This window comes from Musca domestica, unplaced genomic scaffold (genome assembly GCF_030504385.1).
Source record: "Musca domestica strain aabys unplaced genomic scaffold, Musca_domestica.polishedcontigs.V.1.1 179, whole genome shotgun sequence".
NCBI lineage: Eukaryota > Metazoa > Arthropoda > Insecta > Diptera > Muscidae > Musca > Musca domestica.
The window spans coordinates 495,001-520,192 of record NW_026712237.1 but is presented as its reverse complement, the minus strand read 5'-3'; the positions used below and the strand labels follow the sequence as shown (position 1 = coordinate 520,192).

The 25,192-nt window shown below is 35.3% G+C and overlaps 2 protein-coding genes across 7 annotated transcripts in view; one reads left to right on the top strand and one right to left on the bottom strand.

Moving 5' to 3' along the window:
• The window catches only part of LOC101893340 (protein sidekick), a 309,215-nt gene that overhangs the window by 31,035 nt on the left and 252,988 nt on the right, over positions 1 to 25,192 (bottom strand). For all 5 annotated transcript variants that reach the window (XM_059120794.1, XM_059120795.1, XM_059120797.1 and 2 more), the window contains one exon: positions 2,410 to 2,529. In XM_059120794.1, coding sequence (XP_058976777.1) covers positions 2,410 to 2,529 — 120 coding nt within the window. The remainder of the gene's footprint in view (positions 1 to 2,409; positions 2,530 to 25,192) is intronic.
• On the top strand, positions 5,189 to 9,298 carry LOC101893180 (uncharacterized). 2 transcript variants are annotated; one of them, XM_020034786.2, is made up of 5 exons: positions 5,189 to 5,516; positions 7,822 to 8,347; positions 8,409 to 8,765; positions 8,828 to 8,937; positions 8,992 to 9,298. In XM_020034786.2, the coding sequence occupies exons 1-5, from the start codon at positions 5,242 to 5,244 to the stop codon at positions 9,281 to 9,283; spliced, it is 1,560 nt and encodes a 519-aa protein (XP_019890345.2). In that variant the 5' UTR covers positions 5,189 to 5,241; the 3' UTR covers positions 9,284 to 9,298. The 2 variants fall into 2 exon arrangements, with proteins under 2 accessions (XP_019890345.2, XP_005177885.3); XM_005177828.3 differs by having other exon boundaries at positions 7,816 to 8,347.

The window sequence follows — 25,192 nt, the reverse complement described above, 5'->3', positions numbered from 1 at the left end:
CAACTTCAGACTGCTGTCATTTCTAAGCCACTCGTCCGACAGCTGTTAAAATTATTCCCGTGATTGCTCATTATATTGTTTACAAGCGTACAAAAGCATTTAGGTTTTGGAATTTTCCAGAAAAAAAAAAATAGTTATTCGTGATGGAATTCAAGTGTGATAGTGTGATTTCTTTATATTTGGCTGGAAAACCACAAGTGGCTATCGTTAGAGCACTCCTGCATTTAAATGAGAATAAATCTTTTGTGACTCGTACCATGGCTCGTTACCGTGATACTAGTAGTGTAGCCCGACGTCAAGGAAGTGGACGGGGGAAAACACCAACTTCAGGTTGGTTCGAAAACTAAAGAAGCGACTTGATCGAAGCCCTCGACGCAATGAACGAAAAATGGCTAGTGAGCTTAACATATCGCAATATTCCATTCGGCAAATATGGAAAAATGAGCTCGGGGTAAAGCCATTAAAAAAAAACAAAACTTACAAGGCAACAGAAAGAAAATAGACTCAAAAGGGCTAAAGAGTTGCTTCGCTTGGCCGAATGTGGTGAACTGTCGAATTTCGGTTTCCGTCTCCGATGAGCAAATAATCGCTGTGCAGCATTTTGTAAACAAACAAAATTATCGTGTTTACTTGCCAAAGAGGTCAGCTGAAAATGTGCACCTTCGGTTGGCAACCATGGTAATGGTGTGGGCCGCCATAACAGCCGATGGTCGCTCTCCGCTCGTATTAATCGACCGTGGCATCAGAATAAATGCCGAATATTATCGCGAAAATATTCTGAAGGGTGTATTAAAGCCTTTAAACATTTTGGCCGCAGACCTTGGACATTCCAACAGGACTCAGTACCATCGCACTCAGCACCCGCCACCCAAGAATGGTTACAAAATGAGGTCCCTCGCTTCATTTACAGCTCACAAAGGCCACCTAAATCTCCGGATACCAATCCCTTGGACTTTTGTGTCTGGTGTATTTTGGAAAGCAAGGTTGGCACTAAAAAGTACAAAAGTGTCGATCACCTCAAGCAAGTGCTTCGCCGGGAATAGGCCAAAATACCGTAGAGCAACATTCGGGCAGCGTGTGGCCGTTTGAAGGCTATAATTCTTTCCAAAGGTGACCAATTCGAACAAATCTAAACTTATTCTAAAATTTAATGCTATTTCCGACATTTTTTTGGTTTCATTCAATAAAATTAAAAATTATGGCGTTTGACTTTGTGCAGTTTTTTTATCTCACCCTGTATCGTATCAGCTCTTCTATGAGAGAAGACCTTAAGCTCTTCTATGAGAGTAGACCGTCAGCTCTTCTATGAGAGAAGACCGTCAGCTCTTCTATAAGAGAAGACCGTCAGCTCTTCTATGAGAGAAGACCGTCAGCTCTTCCATGAGAGAAGACCGTCAGCTCTTCTATGAGAGAAGACCGTCAGCTCTTCTATGAGAGAAGACCGTCAGCTCTTCTATGAGAGAAGACCGTCAGCTCTTCTATGAGAGAAGACCGTCAGATCTTCTATGAGAGAAGACCTTCAGCTCTTCTATGAGAGACGACCTTCAGCTCTTCTATGAGAGACGACCTTCAGCTCTTCTATGAGAGACGACATTAAGCTCTTCCAGGAGAAGACCTTAAGCTCGAGAAGACCTAAAACTCTTCTCTGACAATACCAAAAGCTCTTCTGGGAGAAGATCTTAAGCTCTTCTAGGATAAAACTACAGCTCTTCTCTGGTAAAATACTCTGATCTTCTCTGAGAAGACCTTAAGCTCTTTTACGAGAAGATCTTTACCTCTTCTATGAGAAGATTTTAAAAATTTCTCTGATAAAATCCTCTGATCCTCTCTGAAAAGATCTTCTGCTTTTTTCGGAGAAGACATTCTGCTTTTCTCTGAGAAAACCCTTTGAGAAGACTTTGTGTTTTTCGAGGAAAACACCTTCAGCTCTTCTCTTCATTTTATCATTATTAAGGCTTGACATGCTATTTCTGAAACAGATTTTAAAACTTAATTTCTTTGCAATTCCATTTAGGTTTTTTCTTTAACAATTTATTTCTTAATTTCTCTAAAACCTCCAAATCCAATTTGAACATCGCAGTTACGGAAATGGAGCCAAAAGATATTTTCTTTTGCTGGCTTGACATTGGCCGCAAAGCAATTTCGCACTTCACAAAACATAAATTATGAATTTATACCGCTGTTAAATAACATTAGTGTTGTTTCGCCACTTTCAAGTGGCACCACGAAAAAAAATACAGTGGAAAATGAATAAAAAATCTGGTTCTCTTATTTTTTCCAAACGGAATTCAAAACACCCCAAAAAGTTGTCTTGCATTTTTTGTTTTCAAATAATTTTAGCTGTCTGTTTTTTTTTCGTTGGTTTTTTAAATTGTGGGTTTAGTAAGTTTTGCGCACGACAACACTTACCATTGTAAATCCAAGTGATGTTTGGATTGGGAGCACCAACAGCACGGCAGGAAATAGTTGCATCTTTACCATCCAAAGCGGTTACATTTTGTGGTGGTACTTCCATGACAGGGGCCGAGGCTATAGGGAGAACACAAAAAAAAAAAAGAGAAAACACATACAACAATTAACAATATGAATGGAATTACGGTTCTGTTCTAAAAAAACATGAAAATAAATAACTACAACGAAAATAGTTTGGTTACCAAAAAAAAAAAAAAAAAAAAAAAAAAAGTGTTATAAAATTGCATGGGTGGGTGAAGAGGTTGTATAAACAGTGATTTGATGTGGTACTAAAAATTTGAGGACTACAACAAAAAATATGTACATTCATTCACTCATATCCAACAAAACCAATTATCTTTGTTTTAAAACATTTAACTCTAGAATGCAAAAAACAAAAACCAAAAAAAAAAAAAAAAATGTTGCAATGAAGTGTTTCGGAAAAAAAGTGCGATAAGTACTGGTTTTCAAATTCAACAACAAAATCGCCCTTAAGGCAGGTTAGACATGTAAAAAAAGTGTAGTTGGCTGTCACAATTTGTACAAATTGTGGTAATTGCTTCGTTTACGTTGAAGTATTTGCCGTAGACCACTTTAAAGGTCATTATGGCTTTTATTTCATCAAAGTTGTGGTTGGTGTGGGTTTTAAATTTAATAAAAAATTAAAAAAAAAAAAAATAAATAAATAAATATGGAATAGTTTTCTACATGTCTTGTGGAGGCCTTTATTGTGTATTGCGAATTAAGGTTAGTTTACATATCATGTTTGAGTCATATGTAATGTGATTTTTTCCACATTTTTGTAGCATTTTCATAGCATACTTTAAGGCGCTCCCAGCATAATTTAAGCAAAAGTTACAGTATAAAAAAAGTTAATTTATATAAAAACAAGTAAGCAAAGGCTACAGTCGAGCGGGGCCGACTTCGAGCGGGGCGCTTCTATTCTGACCCTAACCCCACCTTCGTGTAATATTTCGTTAGGATCGGGCCATAATTGCGACCTGTAGCGTGATTACAAATTAACATGGACAGACGGACGGACGGACATACATAGCTAGATCGACTCATCTCGGCGAGATAGGAAGATCCATATATACTTTCCTATGTGGGAAACCAATATTTTGAGGTGTTACATAAATTCTGGCCCAATCAAACTTATAATACCCCCAACACATAGTGTTGTAGGGTACAATAGTATATGTAGATTACACTGTGGAACATAAAAAATAATACAGAATTCTCCCTTTGGAATCCTTGAATTTTAGATATATAGTGTCTTTGGCAACATTTTCACTTCCATGCGAGTCACTAGAGGGGTCGATTTGGTCCTTTAAAAGAAAATGGTTAAAAACTACCTTTAAACGGGATCGTAGCAACTCAAAATATTCTACAAATTTATTTGTCATAAAATTCTACTTTAGGTCCCAGAAGACATCAAAAGTCTAAGCCTTACCATAATTTTTACATTTTTTTTAAATTTTATCGAATGAAAGCAGAATATGTCGGAAATAGCATCAATTTTTTTTTTAAATCTTCCATAATTTATCATTTTTTGGTGTAAATGTCAAAGCAAGAAAAAGCAAAGCAAAGTAATATTCTATATCAAATTTCGATGTGAGTATCTGAACAAGAGAAATTTGTAAAATTAACAGGTATCATAAAAAATATCATCAATTTCGGTTTTCACAAAACTGTGTTTTATGTTCGAAAAATTTGTCACTTTTCTGAATTCGCTGCCAATTTTCTTATAATTTTACTATCCAATAGCCAATCGGGCTTTTAGAAAATGCCAAGCGGATGTGTAAGTACTCGGTTTGTAGATCAAAACCCCAAAAGAATTTCAGGTTCTGGAGCCAAATTTTTTTAAGGCTTTTATATAGCCTTGACTGCAACCAGCTTCAGACTGCTATCACTTGTAAGCCATTCCTCCGACAGCTGGTAAAATTATTCCAGTGGCAGCTCATTATATTGTTTACAAGCGAACAAAAACATTTTAGTGAGAACTTTCCAGAAAAAATGTCATTCGTGATGGAGTTCAAGCCTGATAGTGTGATTTCTTTATATTTGGCTGGAAGACCACAAGTGGCTATCGTTAGAGCACTCCAGCATTTAAATGTGAATAAATCTTTTGTGTCTTGTACCATCGCTCGTTACCGTGACAAGGAAGTGGACGGAAGAAAACAGCAACAGAAATGGTTCGAAAAGTAAAGAAGAAGAAGCGTCGCAGTGGCCGAAAAATGGATCGTGAGCTGAACATATCGCAATATTCCATTCGGCAAATATTGAAAAATGGGGCTCGGGGTAAAGCCATTGAAATTCCAAAAAGTGTAAGAACTTACACCGCAAAAGAGCTAAAGAGTTGCTACGCTTGGTCGAAAGTGGTGAACTGCCGAATTTGGTTTTCTCCGTCCGATGAGAAAACATTTGTTGTACAGCAGTTTGTAAACGAACAAAATTATCGTGTGTTTACTTGCCAAAGAGGCCAGCTGAAAATGTGCACCTTCGGTTGAACACCAGTACTCAAGCGCCGGCCATGGTGATGGCGTGGGCCGTCATAACAGCCGTTTTTCTCCTCTTAACACACATCCTCTGTTACCAAATACCTCAGTGTTCTAACTCTTCCTTCCTCTTGTTCTTCCTCACTGTACGTTTTTAACCAAAATAAAATTGTAAATTCCCATAGACACTGACTATTTCGTCAAACTGCAACAACTACAAAACTTCAAACTTCAAAAATATTCAATTTCTATAATCGAAAATATTTGAACGCCCATTAAAAACTAATTAACAATGCCCGAAGTCGTATTGACATCCATACCGCCATTGGAAATAACACCGGATAATTCCAGTGAAAATGAAACGCCCACTTCTTCATCGTCAGATACGACAAGAAGTAACGACGATCCGGCGTCGGCATCTTCAGCTGACATTAAAGTTCAACGAAGTTCTCTAGCGAAAAATCACAAGAATGGAAGGCCAAGCATTGGCAGTAGCCAGATGAAAAATAAATATCGCAAATCGATTCCGAAACGTTTGTCGAAAAAGTCGGCTGGAGTAGGGGTCACGTAAGTATATGAAATAACAATTCTTGATTAAGCCTTGGTGTGGCCTAAAAAAGTATCCATTGGAAATGAAAGGAAATATTGAAATCCATGCCTTGAAAGAAAAAGTTCACTGTCACTGAGTTCCGACTTACACAAGGAGCCCTATGAGTCGGCTCCAGTTTTTTGTTGAATAAAGGAAATTAATGGGGGAAGTGAGGGGAAAAATGCCCCATTGCAAAAACTTCTTAAATAGAAGTCGGTCTTGCAGAGAAAGTTAGGAGAAGATCTGATCAATAGAAGTTGTACAGATCTTCCCAATAACTTATCCAAAGATTATCCTACAGGAAATTTATTGATGTAAAGTTGCGAAGGTATTGTGAAAAATTGGGTGAAGTGAGGGGAAAAATGCTCCATTGGAAAAACTTCTTAAAAATAAGAAGTAGGTCTAGCTGTACATATCTTCCCAATTGATTATCCAAAGATTATTCTATAGGAAATTGATTGATGTGAAGTTGCGAAGGGCTTGTGAAAAAAGGTCTTCAGTTTGTCTCGTCTTGAAAAACCATTTTCCTATAGGAGAACTCTCAAATAATTCTTAACGATCTTGAAATCTACAGATGGAAAAATCAGATTACCCCCCTAAAAACCGAAGATCTCCCTGCGGAAACGGCTCCAGTTTTTTGTTGAATAAAGGAAATTAATGGGGGAAGTGAGGGGAAAAATGCCCCATTGCAAAAACTACTTAAATAGAAGTCGGTCTTGCAGAGAAAGTTAGGAGAAGATCTGATCTGATAGAAGTTGTACAGATCTTCCCAATAACTTATCCAACGATTATCCTACAGCAAATTAATTGATGTGAAGTTGCAAAGGTATTGTGAAAAATTGGGTGAAGTGAGGGGAAAAATGCTCCATTGGAAAAACTTCTTAAATAGAAGTAGGTCTTGTGTTGTACAGATCTTCCCAATTGATTATCCAAAGATTATTCTATAGGAAATTGATTGATGTGAAGTTGCGAAGGGCTTGTGAAAAAAGGTCTTTAGTTTGTCTCGTCTTGGAAAACCATTTTCCTCTCAAAGAATTCTTAACGATCTTGAAATCTACAGATGGAAAAACTCAGCTTACCCCCTAAAAACCGAAGATCTCCCTGCGCAAACTCGCAATGCCTTCCTACAGAGAAGATTTACAGAGTTCTTTTATTACGAAATCAACACATCTTCTAATGCATATCGTAGATGATTTGTACATTTTCTATCAGTCGCTCGATAGAAAATCTTAAGATATAAGTTTCCCCCCAAGAAGATTTACAGATTTTCCATAAGCTGATCCAGAGACTTTAAGTGAGCGGACTTTTATATATATTCTATGAGAAGATTGACGAAATTTAGTCAACAGATCACCTGATCGTCTATCTGAAGATCAAACATCTTAAAATAGAATTAAAATTTTTGTGGTAGATCAGAATATTTCTGTGTAAGGTCTAAAGAAGGAGGTGTGAAATAAATCTATGGATTTTCTAGAAGATCAACTGATCTTAAAGGAAAGAAGATTTACAGATCTTCTAAAAGAAGATATACTTATTTTCTGAAAGAAGAACTACTTATTTTCTAAACGAATATCAGCGTGAAGGTCAAAGAAGGTCTAAGGGAGAAGGTCAAAGAAGATCTAAGAGCGTCTAAGAGTACTCGAAAAATATGAGTTCCACCAGAAGTTTACGCTCTCCGCTCTTTGGTTTTATATAGGAGCGCTCTCAAGTACTACTATTTGACCAATACGAGTGGTAGTCAAGATGTTCGAATTAGAAAAGAGAAGTGAGTAAGTGATATCTGATGGGAACATGTATTTTCTGAATTGAGGCCGTGGACTGTGACTGGGGAAGATCGTGTGCAAAGGCCAGGGAGGGTAACAAACCATCATAATATGGTGGGATTTGTGTGCAAAAACCACAAATACAAGCACTCAACAAAGTTCCTAGAGAGAGATAGAAAGAGAGAGAGTGAAAGAGAGATAAAAGTGGAATTCTCATTACGGAAATCAGTTTTTTTAGGAATTCAGAACGTAATAGGGTAATTTTAATTTTTCGTTACACCCTATTATAAAAATTTGAAAAAAAAAAGAAAAATATTTTTATTTTTATTTTCCAAATTTCTAATGTCATTATTGTACTTTTTTATTTCTTTGATGAAGTTTCTGTGAGACAATTTTTTGTAATTGTTTAAAAAAATGTCATTCATACTTCAAATTTGTCCTGTTCTGTTTCGCGATTAAGTGTTTTCAAATTTCTCATTGCAAAAATAAAATCGTTCACTTTTTTATTGTCCAGCAACAGTTCACAGCCCAAGAAATCTGTAAATAAATCTCAAATACCGAGATCTCTGTTATTAACACCCTCATCTTCGTGCAAATCGTTAAATTCGTCGGTGAGCTTCCAGTCCTCAAAAGAACGTGGCTCAATAACTACTCAGGAAGAAACTCTCACCACCGCTGTATTGAAACGTCAAAAGACCGGTATTATTTTGGCATATCGTCAACGGAAATCAATATCTCAAATGGATATGAAACACCTGTGCCGTAACCAAGAGAATGAGTTACATGGAAAGTCCTTGGTGGCCAAGGGGAATGGTGTTGCGGCGATGCACCACCACCATAATCCCTATTATATATCTCACCAAGAGACCTCATCCATAGTTCAGAAAATATATGGTTATGGCCAACATTTCTCGGGTAATAGCTCTCAGCTTGAATCTCAAACTGCAGGTTTGAGAATTTTCTCAATAATTATGTTGAATGCCTGGCGTAAACGAAGAGCGGAAGTTAAGCGGCTGCAGGAGGAAATTACGGAATTGAAGCGTTGTGTGAGTTGTAATGGAATTCCTTAGAAGTTCCAGATCTTTAAAATATTTATTTCTCCAACAGGCAATAAAGGCCCGCAATCAATTGCATGTTTTCAACTCGCTCTTTCGCATGGAGCAAAAACGTAACGATGAACTCAGCTGCCAACTGAAACGTTCTCTCGAGGACATAACCAATGCCAAGTCGTCGTGTGAAATTTTGACTACTTCCCTGATAAGCCTCGGGGCCGACAAGGAATTATTGCAACAACAAATCGAGGTCAAGGATCAGGAAATAGAAAATCTAAATTCGTTAATATCACAAGCCAATACGAATTTGTTTAAAGTCATGACTGAACAGCGAGAGCTCCAGGCAAATTTCTCAATGGAGCAGAGGAAAGTTCAATCTCTGGAAAATGAGAAGAATGAGCTTATCAATAAGGTAATCATGGATTGGTGGGGGAGGTCTCTGAGTTATATTTTCAATATACTTTTTTTTACTAGATCTATAAACTGGACTATGAACTGTGTATGCTTGAGGCCAAACTGAAATTAAAGACAGATGAAATCAATAACAGCACAAAACAGCTGGATGAGTTCAGGCGTATTAATGAGTAAGGGTTTTGAAAATATTTTTGGTAAAGTTTTCTAATTTTACATCCTTCCAGCTACAATGAACAACTGTTGTCCAAGGCCGATGGCAAAGAGCAAGCCCTGAACGAAGAAATCGAAAAGCTACAAAAACAAATCGCCCATCTGGAAGAAGGCCTTAATAAATCTTGGGGAACTCGTTTCAAATGTTTCTTCTATCGATCTCTAACTTATCCAAGGACTACGCTGCATATTCTACATTGGTTCATATATTATCTGTTGCCAGCAACACCTCCTCCTAAATTGCACACCTTCCCATTTCTTGGCTTCTCCACGGCCAAGGTTCTCAATATTGTCCGACATCAGTAGGAACTTTGTTTGAGTCTCATGTTGCTTTGTTTTATGTTTTTCTAGTATTTATTTTTCTTGTGAATATTTTGTAGCAATTTTTTTAAATAAAAAACTCAATATAAATTAATGAATTGCGAATATTACAAACGAAGAAAAACCGTAATGAAAACGAAGAAAACCCGTAAATTTCGGGAGGGTCGAACTTGAAATACTTTCCACAATGAGGTGGAAAAAGTTATGGCTTGAAAGTCTCCACATTCAGACTGGAGAATGCCTTTTAGTCTTCTATAAGAGACCAGAAGGTCTTCTACTGATAGAAGACGAGAAGGTATTCTATCCGCTGAAGACCTTCTGGTCTTCTCTATACGAAGACCTTGTGGTCTTTCTTCTCTATACGAAAACCTTGTGGTCTTCTCTATACGAAGACCTTGTGGTCTTCTCTATACGAAAACCTTGTGGTCTTCTATACGAAGACCTTCTGGTCTTCTCTATACGAAGACCTTCTGGTCTTCTCTATACGAAGACCGTCTGGTCTTCTCTATAGGAAGACCTTCTGGTCTTCTATATACGAAGACCTTCTGGTCTTCTCTATACGAAGACCTTCTGGTCTTCTCTATACGAAGACCTTCTGGTCTTCTCTATACGAAGACCTTCTGGTCTTCTCTATACGAAGACCTTCTGGTCTTCTCTATACGAAGACCTTCTGGTCTTCTCTGTACGAAGACCTTCTGGTCTTCTCTGTACGAAGACCTTCTGGTCTTCTCTATACGAAGACCTTCCACTCATCTATTAGAAGACCTTCCACTCTTCTATAAGAAGACTATAAGAAGACCTTCCACTCTTTTATAAGAAGAGTTCCTACTCTTCTATAAGAAGACCTTCCACTCTTCTATAAGAAGAGCTTCTACTCTTCTATAAGAAGAGCTTCCACTTTTCTATAAGAAGACCTTCCAGTCTTCTATAAGAAGACCTTCTAGTCTTCTATAAGAAGATCTCCAGTCTCCTATAAGAAGACCTTCCACTCTTCTTTTAGAAGACGTTCCAGTCTTCTATAAAAAGACCTTCCACTCTTCTTTTAGAAGACGTTCCAGTCTTCTATAAGAAGACCTTCTAGTCTTCTTAAAGAAGATCTCCAGTCTTCTATAAGAAGACCTTCCAGTCTTCTATAAGAAGACCTTCCACTCTTCTATTAGAAGACCTTCCACTCTTCTTTTAGAAGACCTTCCAGTCTTCGATTAGAAGGCCATCCAGTCTTCGATTAGAAGACCTTCCAGTCTTCGATTAGAAGACCTTCCAGTCTTCGATTAGAAGACCTTCCAGTCTTCTATTAGAAGACCTTCCAGTCTTCTATAAGAAGACCTTCCACTCTTCTATTAGAAGACCTTCCACTCTTTTATTAGAAGACCTTCCGGTCTTCTATGAGAAGAAGGCCCCTTCTGGGTTTCTACAAGAAAACACTCTCATATAGAGTGGATGACAGCGATACAATTCTTTATATTTTCAATTGTCCCTTTAAAATATTTCCACAACTCGATCTACAATTGTCCATCATGAAATTAAATATTTTTCATATCTATCTCTTTTTACCAAAACTACAAAAAACTCTTGGAAATAATGACATTTGTCCTTTGGACCAATTTGCAGAACTTCAATATCCTCTCAGCGCAGATAAGAAATATACAAATTCTATTGTTTTGTTTTATGTCATTGTTATTAAATTCCAAACTGTGCTGTTTTGAAGATAAGAGAGAAAGAGAGAGAGAGAGGGAGAGAAAGAGGGACCATGGACGAACCAACCCAGTATCAGGGCAAAATGTACAAAAACATAACAGCAAAACCAAAATACAAAACTGGTGATTTGTTTAGCTAAATGTTGAAAAAGTACACCATTTGTCATGGTATTGTTTATGAGAAAGGACAACGTCGAAACTAGAAACAACAAATTTCAATTCAATTGAATACAATCTGTGCGGAGCAACATCAAGAAGAAGAAGCAGAACTACCACAGCGACAATAGAAATATGTTATTCAAAAATATACAAAAGAAATATTTTTGCTTTGAGTTGTCAACGAAGAAAAAATAAAACAAGCCGGAGAAAAATGCATTTGATTATAATTCTTCTTCCTCTTCATCTTTGTCTATTTAGACAATAATCTTTGTATCGGCATCTCTGGAATTTTTGTTTTCCGTTTTTTTTTTTTGGCAAATGTTGGAAATTCTTTGAAAACTTAAATGTAATGGCATAAATTACATTAAGAGTAGAGATTTAACAGAAAGTGTTTTATGAGGAAATATTTTACATCTAATTTAAAATACTTGGGCAATACCAATAAAGTTGAAGCATGGATGGCGCAACGAAGTAGTTTTTAATAAAAAAAAATCAGGAACTATATTTATCATTTATTGCAAGTAGGGTTTCTATATAAAAAGAACTCCAAATAAAATAAGTTAAAAGGTATCAGTCGTTTTGCATATGTTCGATTATTTTAATATATCTTAACTTCTGTTATGATTATTCAAATTTGTGACCCTATATGAAGTAGGTTCCGAAGGAATGGGCCAATGTTGATCATTTCGTATCGGGCCTCAATTAATATAATAAAAATATTGCAATGTGCCAGGTTTGGACTATATCGACAACTTCACTTTACATGTGATTTGAACAAATTTGCACAGGGTGAAATGAAAAAACTGCAATCAACTTCAGACTACTGTAATTTCTAAGCCACTTGTCCGACAGCTGTTAAAATTATTCCAGGGACAGATCGTTATGTTGTTTACAAGTATACAAAAGCATTTTGGCAAGACTTTTGCAGAAAAAAAAGTTATTCGTGATGGAATTCAAGCCTGATAGTGTGATTTTTTTATATTTGGCTAGAAATCCACAAGTGGCTATCGTTAGAGCACTCCAGCATTTACATGTGAATAAATCTTTTGTGTCTTCTACAATCGCTTGTTACGGTGATACTGGTAGTGTAGCCCGACGTCAAGGAAGTGGACGGAAGAAAGCAGCAACATCAGCAGGAATGGTTCGAAAAGTGCAGAAGCGACTTGATCGAAACTCGCGTCACAGTGGCCGAAAAATGGCTCGTTAGCTGAACATATCGCAATATTTCATTCTGCAAATATTAAAAAATGAGCTGGAGGTAAAGCCATTGAAATTCCAAAAAGTGCAAGAACTTACACCGCAACAGAAAGAAAATAGACTCAAAAGAGCCAAAGAGTTGCTTCGCTTGGCCGAAAGTGGTGAACTGCCGAATTTCGGTTTTCTCCGTCTCCGATGAGAAAACATTCGTTGTCCAGCAGTTTGTTAACAAACAAAGTGATCGTGTTTACTTATCAAAGAGGTCTGCTGAAAATGTGCATCTTCGGTTGGCCACCAAAACTCAAGCGCCAGCCATGGTGATGGTGTGGGGGCCGCCATAACAGCCGATGGTCGCCCTCCGCTCGTATTAATCGACCGTGACATCAGAATAAATGCCGAATATTAATGCGAAAATATTCTGGAGGGTGTATTAAAGCCTTGGGCACGCAAATATTTTGGCCGCAGACCTTGGATATTCCAACAGGACTCAGCACCATCGTACTCAGCACGAGTCACCCCAGAATGTTTAGAAAATGAGATTCCTCGTTTCATTTCCAGCGCACAATGACCACCAAAATCTTCGGATACCAATACGTTGGACTATTGTATCTGGAATAGTTTGGAAAGCAAGGTTGGCACTAAAAAATACCAAAATGTCGATCACCTCAAGCAAGCGCTTCGCCGGGAATGGGCCAAAATACAGCAGAGCAACATTCGGGCAGAGTGTCGCGGTTTCATTAGCCGTTTGAAGGCCATAATTCGTGTCAAAGGTGACCAATTCGAAAAAATCTAAACTTATTCTAAAATTTAATGCTATTTCCGATATTTTTTGCCTTCATTCAATAAAATTAAAAATGTAAAAATTATGGCGTTTGACTTTGTTGCAGTTTTGTTATATCACCCTGTATATGTACTCACAATTTATCTCATCACCTACTACCAATTGTGCCATAATTAGTTACTTTTGGTCCTTTTCCCCTCTAGTACGAATTTTCGAAACCCCTGCTTTATATCGAACATCTAACCTAATCTCTCCCAAAGTCTCAAAAATTTAAGATGTGAGTACATATTCATCTTGGCATCATGGCTAGGCATAACAATGTCAAATTATAATAAAGAAAAAGGACGGCAGAATTCCAGTGCGGCCCTGGCATCGCCTTATGATATCTCACAAAATATGCCATGCGAAGACAATCGGTCAGTCAGTGCATCAGGCAATGTACTTTATTATTTTATTTATTTATATTTTATATTTATTTAAATTTATTTGAAATATATTTTGTTTATTGTTCTAATATCCTAACAGTATTTATAAAAATCTGACAACTTCATGAAATTTAAATCTCTATAAAATAAATCATTTCTAGCAACACGCCCCGCCAGGTTTTCCAAATTAATTCAAAATTTGTATTTAGATCTCAGTTTTATTATTATAAATTCCACAATTTATATTGTCTAAAGTCCAAGAGGATTTATTGTTATTATAAAAACATACACATGCACACACATATACATATGTACATATTTATATTGACCACTGGCAATGAACTGGATTTGCCGTTAGCTTCTGGGCAGTAGAGTATAAATGTAGTATACGCAATATCGAATACTCTTTCAAACAAAAATTTTAAATTTAATACACACACGCACACACACACATGCATACATATTAATTTATCCTGGAATTATTTGACACGCCTGATTTTATTTATATGCATATCACCCGAAAAATGTATGCATGTATGTATGGCTCTTGTTCTCCATGTGCCCTGAGCTGCTGATTTCCTTGAGGTGATGATAAATACACGGAGAGGATTCGCCATAATAATAACATGTTTAATACTTATGCATGCATGTGTGTGTGGCCCAGATGTCACTTGCATGCCTCCTTACTTGTTTCTTTGGCACCATTTTCGTATTATAGTATGCCCGTAAGTTCGAATGTGTGAAATATGCCAAAGTCCTGCCGGACAGCTCAGCTGAGTTGAGTTGGTAGTTAAACAGGGGATATATTGGTTGGACAGTTGGTTGGATGCTTGGTTGGCTGGTCGGCTTGTTGGTAATTAAAATTTAAGAGAAGACGAAGTTGCATACATAAATATGGTGTATTGCATGGATTAAATTGACACAAGATTTAAAGATACCTTTGACAATGGACTGAAGTTTTTCATTAAAACCTGGCGTCGGGTGGAAGTTTCATAATGAGTTAATATATTTTAATTATGTAGTTTTGGGTGTGGATTTTTAAAATCAAAAGAAATTTAAAAGGAAATGAGTATATTAAATGGAGAAGCGTCATTCTGCTGCAAAACCTCTAAATATTCGAGGATTTCCGAGGAGTTCCGAATAAGATTCCAAGACATGTTAACGATTTCCATCTTTCTCTTGAAGAGATCATCAAGATGGAGTCGGGACAACCCCCTTTTGAAGCTACAATCCCGTTATGGGTATTTCGATGGCTTTAACCAAATTTATAAACTGAGTCGGTAAGAAGTTGGTATTTTATGTTTGTAACGGGTAGATATTATCTCGAAAAACTAAGCAGTGTTTTAGCAAACTTTTAAAATGCAATCTTTGAGTAGAAGTTCTTCTGAAGTCCTTTTTTAACCCCAAAATCAGCCTTTAGAATATAACTGCATGTAATAAAAATATTACCAACATTAAAATAGATACTTCCTTGATATATAATGCATGTAGAGATTTTTTTGGTGACTTATAGTGAAATCTAATGAAGAATATTTATGTCTCAGACGACCCTCTAAACTGATGTTTTGTAGGAAAATTTGACATAAAATCATGTGTGTTTTTATACCCTACAACACTATGTGTTGGGGGTATTATAAGTTTGATTGGGCCAATTGTAACACCATTATGAAACACCACGAAATATTGGTTCCCCACATAGGAAAGTATACATGGATCTTCCTATCTCGCCGAGCTGAGTCGATCTAGCTATGTATGTCCGTCCGTCCGTCTGTCCATGTTAATTTGGTCGCACTGTTAATTTGGTTTCAGGTCGCAATTATGGCCCGATCTGCAAGAAATTTAGAATGGAGGTGGGTCAGGGTCACCCATGCCGATAGTAAATATATCGGTTATATATAGCGAAATATATACAATGTGTGCATACAAAAGAAGGGGATGTTAGTTAGAATGCTTATATCTCAAGAATGGCTGGGCCGATTTTGACAAATTTTGTCAATTCTGAATGCCCTTTTGACATAAAAGTATAAAATCTAAAAAAAATCGCATAAAAATATGCCAATAATGAAGCTAATATAGATTTTGTAGTATTTTGTGACATTTTTTTATTTTCTCATATTTTTTATCGCATGCGAATTTTTCAATTTGACTGACTAATATTTTGTAATATTTTTTCACCTTACAACACGGGTTGGGTATATTATATAAGTATTGCAAGTATCGTCCGATCCTCACGAAAATGTTCACAAGGGTAGGGTTGGGCTCAGAAGGGCTAGCCCTATTGTTTTCAAAGATGTCCGCAATATATTAGAGGTTGCAATGGACCAACAACTAAAAATTTTCCTGATTCTGCAGCCGTTAAAGTTAGAGTTTAGGACAGCGGGTAGAACGGACCACTAATTTTGTGTGAAAAAATACCAGCATTACTTACAGGCGATATCCGAAATACACAAAAGGCGAATTTTTGGCTTTTTTTTTTATGCTGATTTCGTTGACGAATATTGCCAAATATCGTAGACAAGCAAATCGTATAGATGAGTCTTAATTTGGAGATACAGAGGGGCTTCTTATGGTTGGAGATGATTGCAAAATATTTAGGGGTTCAAATTAACCAAAAACAGAAATGTTTTTCCGATCACCCAATTGAAGCCAATCGACACGCCTGCGAAGAGAGTTAAGGACAGGGAAGAATTCTAGCATTTTGGATGACCATTGGATTATATTTAGCTGTAAAATGGACCAAACATAACAGCCCGACGGAGTGCATAAATATTGGGCAAGTTTCCCTAGTCAAAATCTTAATTTTAAAAGCGAAATCTTCCAATATGGATTTCGACATAATGGGACTTCTAACATATTGTAGTGTTGTAGGGTATAACATAGTCGGCCCTGCACGACTATAGCCTTTGCTTACTTGTTTCTTATTTTTTTTTTATATTTTGGAAATAGTAAGATAAAGCAATATATTGAATATTAATTTACTTTTCGATTTATTCAACCTTCGCACATTCCGAATGAGACAGCTATAGATCTCGCATGAATATAAAAAATAATAATCATAATTATCATAAAATGCGAAATAATTCCATAGTCCTTTTTAAACTTCACACATTGTAATATTTTTCTGCCATTAGATCTAATGTAAAGTGGGGATATGTAGGTCCAGTCTTTCGAAAATATAATGGTTTAAAAGTTGATTTGCAATTTTCCATTGTTCATTTTAAGGTATATGAACATCAAATGAAAACGTACATTTATTATTTCTATTTAATTCATTATGTTATGTTACGTTATGGTATGGTTACCTTGGTCCTATTTGATGTTGTAGCATTGAATGAAATTATTAAAAATGTCAATAATAATTTATATTCCCAACTTTGACTAAAGCACTCGACACATTTTTTTTATTATTAAAATCGATAAACATTAAATATATTAATGTGCTGAAATCCGGCTCGTCGACCAGGGGCGTAAGGCAAGAAGCCTACAATGGATAGTGGAAAAAGTCCACAAATATAAACTGTCACATTCTATATTCTTTTGTCACTTAATCAAATTAAAAAAAGGAAAGAAAAATTACAAGAACTATGAATACGCGTTTTCTGTGTCATGAAAATTTTAAAAACTGTCCAATATATTTTACAGGGAAATGTTCTTTATAATTTAATGCCATAACAATTTCTAACGCACTCACTTAATATATCTTCACTTTAATGCACCGCACCATTGGTGGGCCTCAACGCCATTTTTGGCTGGCGTGTAAAAATATGCAGTCAGCACACACTCACAAATATGTGTGTCATATTTATGCTTGATTTAAATAATGAAAATGTTGTCGAATGTGTGTACAAAAAAAAAAAAAAAAAATCCAACAACGATTCATAATTATGAGTTTTTATGGTTGGCAATGAACGGCCATCTGATACATTAAAATTTACCATATTGGCCTGACCGGTTGGTCGGTTGGCCATTCATCAATAAACCGATATCCGTTAAATTAATGAATGAATTTCACTGTAAATATTGGTTATATTGAATAAGGCAACCAAAAAAAATAACACAATACAATTAAATGATAAATATATGGGAATTAAAACCAATGAAATACACACAAAATACATCCCGTTCATTCACTCAAAGAGTGGCATAACTCTAAAATATACGTTTTTTAAGTTAGCAATTTCTATTTGTGCATACGATTCTTACATATTTTTCTATCAAAATCTCAGAAGGACTCAATGCGTCAATAAATTTTTTATCTATAATTTGACCTTAATCAACAAAACAGCACACAGGGTGAGATGAAAAAAACTGCAACCAACTTCAGACAGCTGTCGTTTCTAAGCCACTCGTCCGACAGCTGTTAAAATTATTCCAGTGACAGCTCATTATATTGTTTTCAACCGTACAAAAGCATTTTGGTGAGAGTTTACCAGAAAAAAAGTTATTCGTGATTAAATTCAGGCGTGATAGTGTGATTTTTTATATTTGACTGGAAAACCACAAGTGGCTATCACTAGAGCACTCCAGCATTTAAATGTGAATTAATTTTTTGTGTTTCGTACCATCGTTCGTTACCGTGTGACTGGTAGTGTAGCCCGACGTCAAGGAAGTGGACGGGGGAAAACCCCAACATCAGCAGAAATGGTTCGAAAAGTATAGAAGCGACTTGATCGAAACCCTCGACGCAGTGACCGAAAAATGGCTCGTGAGCTGAACATATCGCAATATTCCATTCGGCAAATATTGAAAAATTAGCTCGGGGTAAAGCCATTGAAAAAAAACCAAAACTTGCACCGCAAAAGAAAGAAAATAGACTCAAAAGAGTTAAAGAGTTGCTTCGCTTGGCCGAAAGTGGTGAACTGCCGAATTTGGTTTTCTCCGATGAGAAAACATTCGTTATCCAGCAGTTTGTAAACAAACAAAATGATCGTGTTTACTTGCCAAAGAGGTCAGCTGAAAATGTGCACCTTCGGTTGGCCACCAAAACTCAAGCGCCGGCCATGGTGATGGTGTGGGCCGCCATAACAGCCGATGGTCGCTCTCCGCTCGTATTAATCCGAATATTATCGTGAAAATATTCTGGAGGGTCTTGGGCACGCAAACATTTTGGCCGCAGACCATGGACATTCCAACAGGGCTCAGCACCATCGCACTCAGCACGCCCCACCTAAGAATGGTTACAAAATGAGGTTCCTCGCTTAATTTTCAGCACACAATGGCCACCAAAATCTCCGGATACCAATCCGTTGGACTATTGTGTCTGGAGTATTTTGGAAAGCAAGGTTGGCACTAAAAAATACCAAAGTGTCGATCACCTCAAGCAAGCGCTTCGCCGGGAATGGACAAAAATATCGCAACATTCGGGCAGCGTGTGACGGTTTCATTCATCGGCCGTTCAAAGGCCATAAATCGTGCCAAAGGTGATCAATTCGAATAAATCTAAACTTATTCTAAAATTTGATGCTATTTTCGACATTTTTCACTTTCATTCAATAAAATTAAAAAAAAAATGGAGTTTGACTTTGTTGCAGTTTTTTTTATTTCAACCTGTATTGAGTCTATGAAGGACATACATTTTGTGTAATATTCTTTTAATTCAAGAATTCATATTTCAATATTCAACTTCGAATGCATTTTTCTCGAAACTGAATTTTTTGAGATGTGACATTCTTTCGAGTAAATGAAGTATACCATGTGTACCTACATACAATCAATGTTATAGTATATAGAAGCATCATCATTTATTTGACTTCTAGGTTTGGGTATTCAACTTCCGTTTACCAGCCAGCAATATTCGTTTACACTTTTCCTCCCGTTGGTCCATTATTGAAAATGTGAATACATTCTGTACACTTGATTTTCATGTTTTTTATATATTTTAATTAAATGATATCCTGCGAAATATTTACGAATATTGAAAAATTATTTTAATGACTCAAGGAATGGTGAAAACGAACTGTTGATTTACGCCACGTATAAGTGCTTCTTGGAGATTTTTAACAGTTTATTTAATAAATTAAAGAAATGTATATCTTTCATTAAATATTAAAATTATGTTTTTGGAAAAGTAAGACCACAGGAAATAATGGATGAATTTAATTTAAAAATTTAAACAGTATTTTTTTTTAATATGACCACTAGTTTACGAATAGCCCTTTTGAAGGACGAACCAGGAGAGACTCCAAATGTCCTAAAATGGATTTCGTCCAAACTCTAGGTATAGTTCATAAGATATTTTCGCAAATGCTATACAAAAACCCTCCCAGCCATAAGGTTAAGGGTATAAAAAAAGTGGGCCCATAAAGCTTATGAAGCTTATTTTTTATATACTGATGGATTTTTAATTTTCAAGGAACATTAGACCAATAATTGTGAGTATTCTAGGGATATTTTTGCAAGTACCATAAGATTTTTTATAAATAATTTTTCAATGAACTTTAGACTATAATCGTCAATTTTTATGAAACACTCATGCATATTTTTTGCGAGGCAACAGATTAGTTACAGCTAATTTTTTAAGAATATATTTTTCAAATATATTCAATAATCATTGACTATTTCTCAGATATTCCGGCCAATAGTTGTGGATTTTCCTTTAAATATTTTTTTTCGAGGATCTTTGGGCCAATTGTCACTAATTGAATAGTTATTAAATGACCATTAGACCTAGAATGATGGCATTTTTAGGAATATTTTAAGGGGCCTTCGAACCAATTAGCATGAACTGTTTAAGTCCGTTACAGCAACATTCGAGGATTTTTAGGATTTTAAGATCAATAATCATGGATTTTAATGCCAAATATTTTTTGAAGTGCATTTGCACCAACAATAGAGAATTTTTAAGAATATTTCTATGAGCTATCAGAGCCACAATCGCGGAAACCAAATTTTCAATCAATATTTTTGGAAAAATAATTTTAAAGAACCTCAGACTAATGTTCGTGCATTTTTAAAGAATACTTTCCAATAATTTTCCAAATAATGTCAGACTAATTTTTTAAGGATTTTTTTTTAAATTTTTTTCCAATGAACTTTTTTGAGGGAACGTCAGACCAATATAGTGAATTTTTATACCCTCAGCCTTATGGCGTGTATATCATTTGATACGGCCAAAATGTGCCTCATAGAAATTATGATTTTAGACCCTAGTTCTCTCTCTGGATCAAATCCGTTTCGGGAGATTTGGAATCGATCTAGGGGAAAGGATCATCCAATTTCGTGCAAACTTTACAAATCCGAGAATTTATAGTTGAAAAAATAACAGCATGAAAAATTTTGAATCATTGCTCTGTTCCTGAATCTGCAAGAATCTACTTATTTAGCAATTTGTATACCCTCCACCATAATATGGAGGGTATATATATATTCTTGATCGGCATAAAATTCTATGTCCGTCCGTCTGTGGAAATCACTCTAGCTTCCGAACGAAATGAAGAAGGTTGATAACATTTTACTCAAATATGTATTATGTCTGCAGGTCTTTTGGTATTGAAAATGGATCATGTAGGTCCACGTTTTGGTACAGACCCCATACAATGGTACTTCCCTTTTTTAGGTATTTTGGTGATTTAAGCGACATTATTCACCGGAAATGTTTTAAATTTTCTATTTGAAGTTCGTAATAGGTACTACAGCCTATGACAAAAAATTGTCTGTGCAGGTCCACGTCTTCGTATAGCCCCAATATAACGGTACCTCCCTATATTTGTTATTTTAATGATTTTAGCTACCTTATTCACCGATTTCTTTTTATTCAAGTTTCGTATTTGAGTATTGTAATGGTTTATAACAAAAGTTGCCTATGCAGGTCCCCGTTGTCGTATAGACCCTAATATAACGGCTACATTCGGTATTTTTAAGATTTTAACATACTTTTTAACGGATTTTATTTTTTTTGTTTTAAAACTTGCCAAAATCGTTTCAAATGGTGAAGGGTATTCAAAGATCGGCCGGTCGAACTTATAGCTTTTTACTTGTTTTCTACATCATAAAGGGAAAATCGGTTATCGAAGTAAAAACTTTTACATTCTTGTAGTTCTGGAATAGACCAAATTAAAACTTTCATAAAAAATATGCATTCGATCCTTTTTAAACTTCATATATTTTTGAATATTTCGACTTCTGCTGTAAATATGATAGATATCGGCACACCCCCTCTGGCATCTCCCAAAAAAGGGTCATCCATTTCAATACTTATATCTCTCATAACAATTATTTTCAAGCTTGGAATACTTAAATATTTCTCTCAACCGGAGATCTGATGTGAATATGAAATTTATCGGTTCATTCCTTCTGGTACCTCCCGCACAATAGATTAAAATTTTGATTATTATCCCAAAAAAAAAAAAATTGAAAATAGTTGTTCCATTTTCCTTAAAATTTTCACATCGCAATGTGTTTTTTATTAGTATTAGATGAAGTGGAATACTTTGGTCCACTTGATCTTGTACCTCACCCATATTTCAAGAGTTTCCAAAAATCATCACACGTCTCATATGCAGTTATGAAAAAGGACAATATTAGAACCGCTCCCGTAAATGTTCAAAATATATTCAAATTGTTCTAAGAATAACTTAACGTGTTTTAAGAATATTCTATAAAGGAAAGTCAGACCAATAAATTTGGATGCAAGTGGGCTCATAATGGGGTAATAAGTTCTATATACCAAATTATATTCTAAATAATGGTGCCGTGTGTTTTGATATCTCTTGTAGTTCCTAAAATATTGGTCATAAAAATCATGATATTGAGATTTTCTCCACATCATAACATATGTTTGAGATCTTCGTATTCTTTAGATTTTTTAGAACCACCGAAATTTAACCTCATCCCCCATTGTTAACACATCTTCACAATGATTAAGTACTTGATTTTTACATATATAATTTTCCAGGATTTAAAAGCTTCATCTGTACCATCATGTGACAAACACTGAAAGCCTTTTGTCATTACACTCGTTGACAACAGCTGGAAATAAATTTAATTTTTGCAAAAAAAAAAATATTCACGAGAAAGCATTCAATGAAAACAACAAGCAGCTGATGATGCCTTCAAAAAACGAAATAACGCACACATCCAGACAGATATACACATATATAAAATTTAAATTGAATTTTATCCCTGCTTTAAAGGACCTGCACTGAGTATGCAAAAATACAAAATTTTAATGAAGAATATTCCGCCATTATCTTCGCAAACATTAAAGGTATTATTGGTGAAAGTAAAACCGAAATCTTTATAATTTTATGCATGTCAGGCAAAAAAAAAAAAAAACAAAAGAGAGAATCACTGAAAAAGTAAATGAACAAAAATCCTGTCCAAAAATAATGAATTCATGTATGTATATTTGCTTAATTCCTTTCTGTGGCATACATAATGAAATAAATATATTTATGTGGAAACAATTGTTATGCAAATGAATGAATTGCGAAAAAGTGAAAAATTTAGAATAATATTTTTCGTATGTTCCCACTGCTTCACATAAAGATGAAGCATTGCTGCCTTAAGGCATTGTGAATGAAGCGGTTTTCCTTCATAAAATAATAAAAATAATCAAGTGAACAAACAATGTGTCACTGCAGTGAATATTGCTACCTCAATTATTGTGATATTAATAAAGAATCATAATTGAGGTATTAAAAAGGATCCATATCAAATAAGGGTGTACAGGGTGAGATGAAAAAACTACAATCAATTTCAGACTGCTGTCATTTCTAAGCCACTCTTCCGACAGCTGTTAAAATTATTGCAGTGACAGCTCATTATATTGTTCACAAGCGTACAAAAGCATTTAGGTTTTGGAATTTACCAGAAAAAAATAGTCATTCGTGATGGAATTCAGGTCACGCAAACATTTGGCCACAGACCTTGATGATTCCAACAGGACTCAGCATCACCGCACTCAGCACGTGCTACCCAAGAATGGTTACAAAATGAGGTTTCTAGCTTCATTTCCAGCTCACAATGGCCAGCAATATCTCCGGATACCAATCCGTTCGACTATTGTGGCTGGAATATTTTGGAAAACAAGGTTGGCAATAAAAAAATACCGTAGTTTCGATCACCTCAAGCTAACGCTTCATCGGGAATGGGCCAAAATACCGCAGAACAACATTCGGCCAGCGTGTGACGGTTTCATTGACCGTTTAAAGGCCATATTTCCGACATTTTTGCTTTCATTCAATAAAATTAAAAAAAAATTTAAAAATAATGGCGTTTGATTTTGTTGCAGTTTTTTTATCTCACCCTGTATATCAAAATTATGTTTCATACAAAAAATGCTTGAAAAGAAATAACATTTCATTAAAAACAATTTTCATCGGATTATAGCAGCCTATAAAGGTGACCAATTTGATCAAACCTAAACTTATTCTAAAATTTGATGCTATTTTCGACATTTTTGCTTTCATTTAACAAAATTAAAAAAAAATGTAAAGATTATGGCGTTTGACTTTGTTGCAGGTTTTTTTGTCTCACCCTATAAATCGAAATTATTTTTCATACATAAATGCTTGAAAAGAAATAACATTTCATTAAAACCAATTTTCATCGGATTATAGCAGCCTATAAACCCATCATCCATCATTTTATGTCAAAGAGAAAAACTGTTAAACAGCACTACAAAGAACATTAATTTATATCCAATATTCCGCAATTGATTGGCCACACAGATATCCCCATTCCCTTAGTTTCCCACCGAGAACTAGCCACTGCGACTGGGTTCCAATATGAATTCCAATTTTTATATTTCTGTTTATGTGTTTGCTTTCAAATGAAATCGAAAAACTTTAGCAATCAAAATTCTCCTTGGGGGAGGGTGGACAACCACTACCAACCATTTATAATAAAATGATTCAATTGATATGAAAAATAAATTTTAGTAAAATATTTCATATTTTGTTTGGAAAAGTTTTCTTTTTTTGGTGCGGTACATTGCTGTATGATTTTGTTCAAAGTCAATTATATTTCAAACAACTATGAAAATATAATGGGAAAGATTGGAGAGAAAAAAAAAAAAACTATCTGGGATAAATGTGACTAGGGTGGCGTATGAGTATTACGAGCCAATATTTTTATTAGTCATACGCACCCCTAAACTTAAGAGATTTAGAGCCAAGACAGATATAAATTAATTTCAATATTTAGTAGAGAATTTCAATTAAGTCAAATTTAACATATTAAAGCTTATTTCGATCGACATTTTGTTTAGGTATTGATGTGGTCTATTTCAAAAAAAAAAAAAAAAAAAAATATTTAAGAACTATTCTAAATACATAAAGGACTACTTATCCAGAGGTCAATAAAAAATTCTCAAAAATGAGGCTTATTGCTGTATTGATAAAAAAAATTCATAAAAAATCTTGACCTAAATCTTAAAAAATAAAAAATTATAAAAAAAAAATAATTAAAGCAAGTTAAAAAGAATCAGTCGTTGTTGCACGACAGATGTATACCCTCAGCCAAAGTTCGATTATTTGAATATATTTTGACATTTGTTATGATTTTTTAAAATGTTGACCATCTATGGAGTAGGTTCCGAAGGAATCGGACATTAATAAATATTGCGACGTGCCAAGTTTGGACTATATCGACTGCTTCCATCACTTTATATGAGGCGGGTGATAATTTGTAGAAA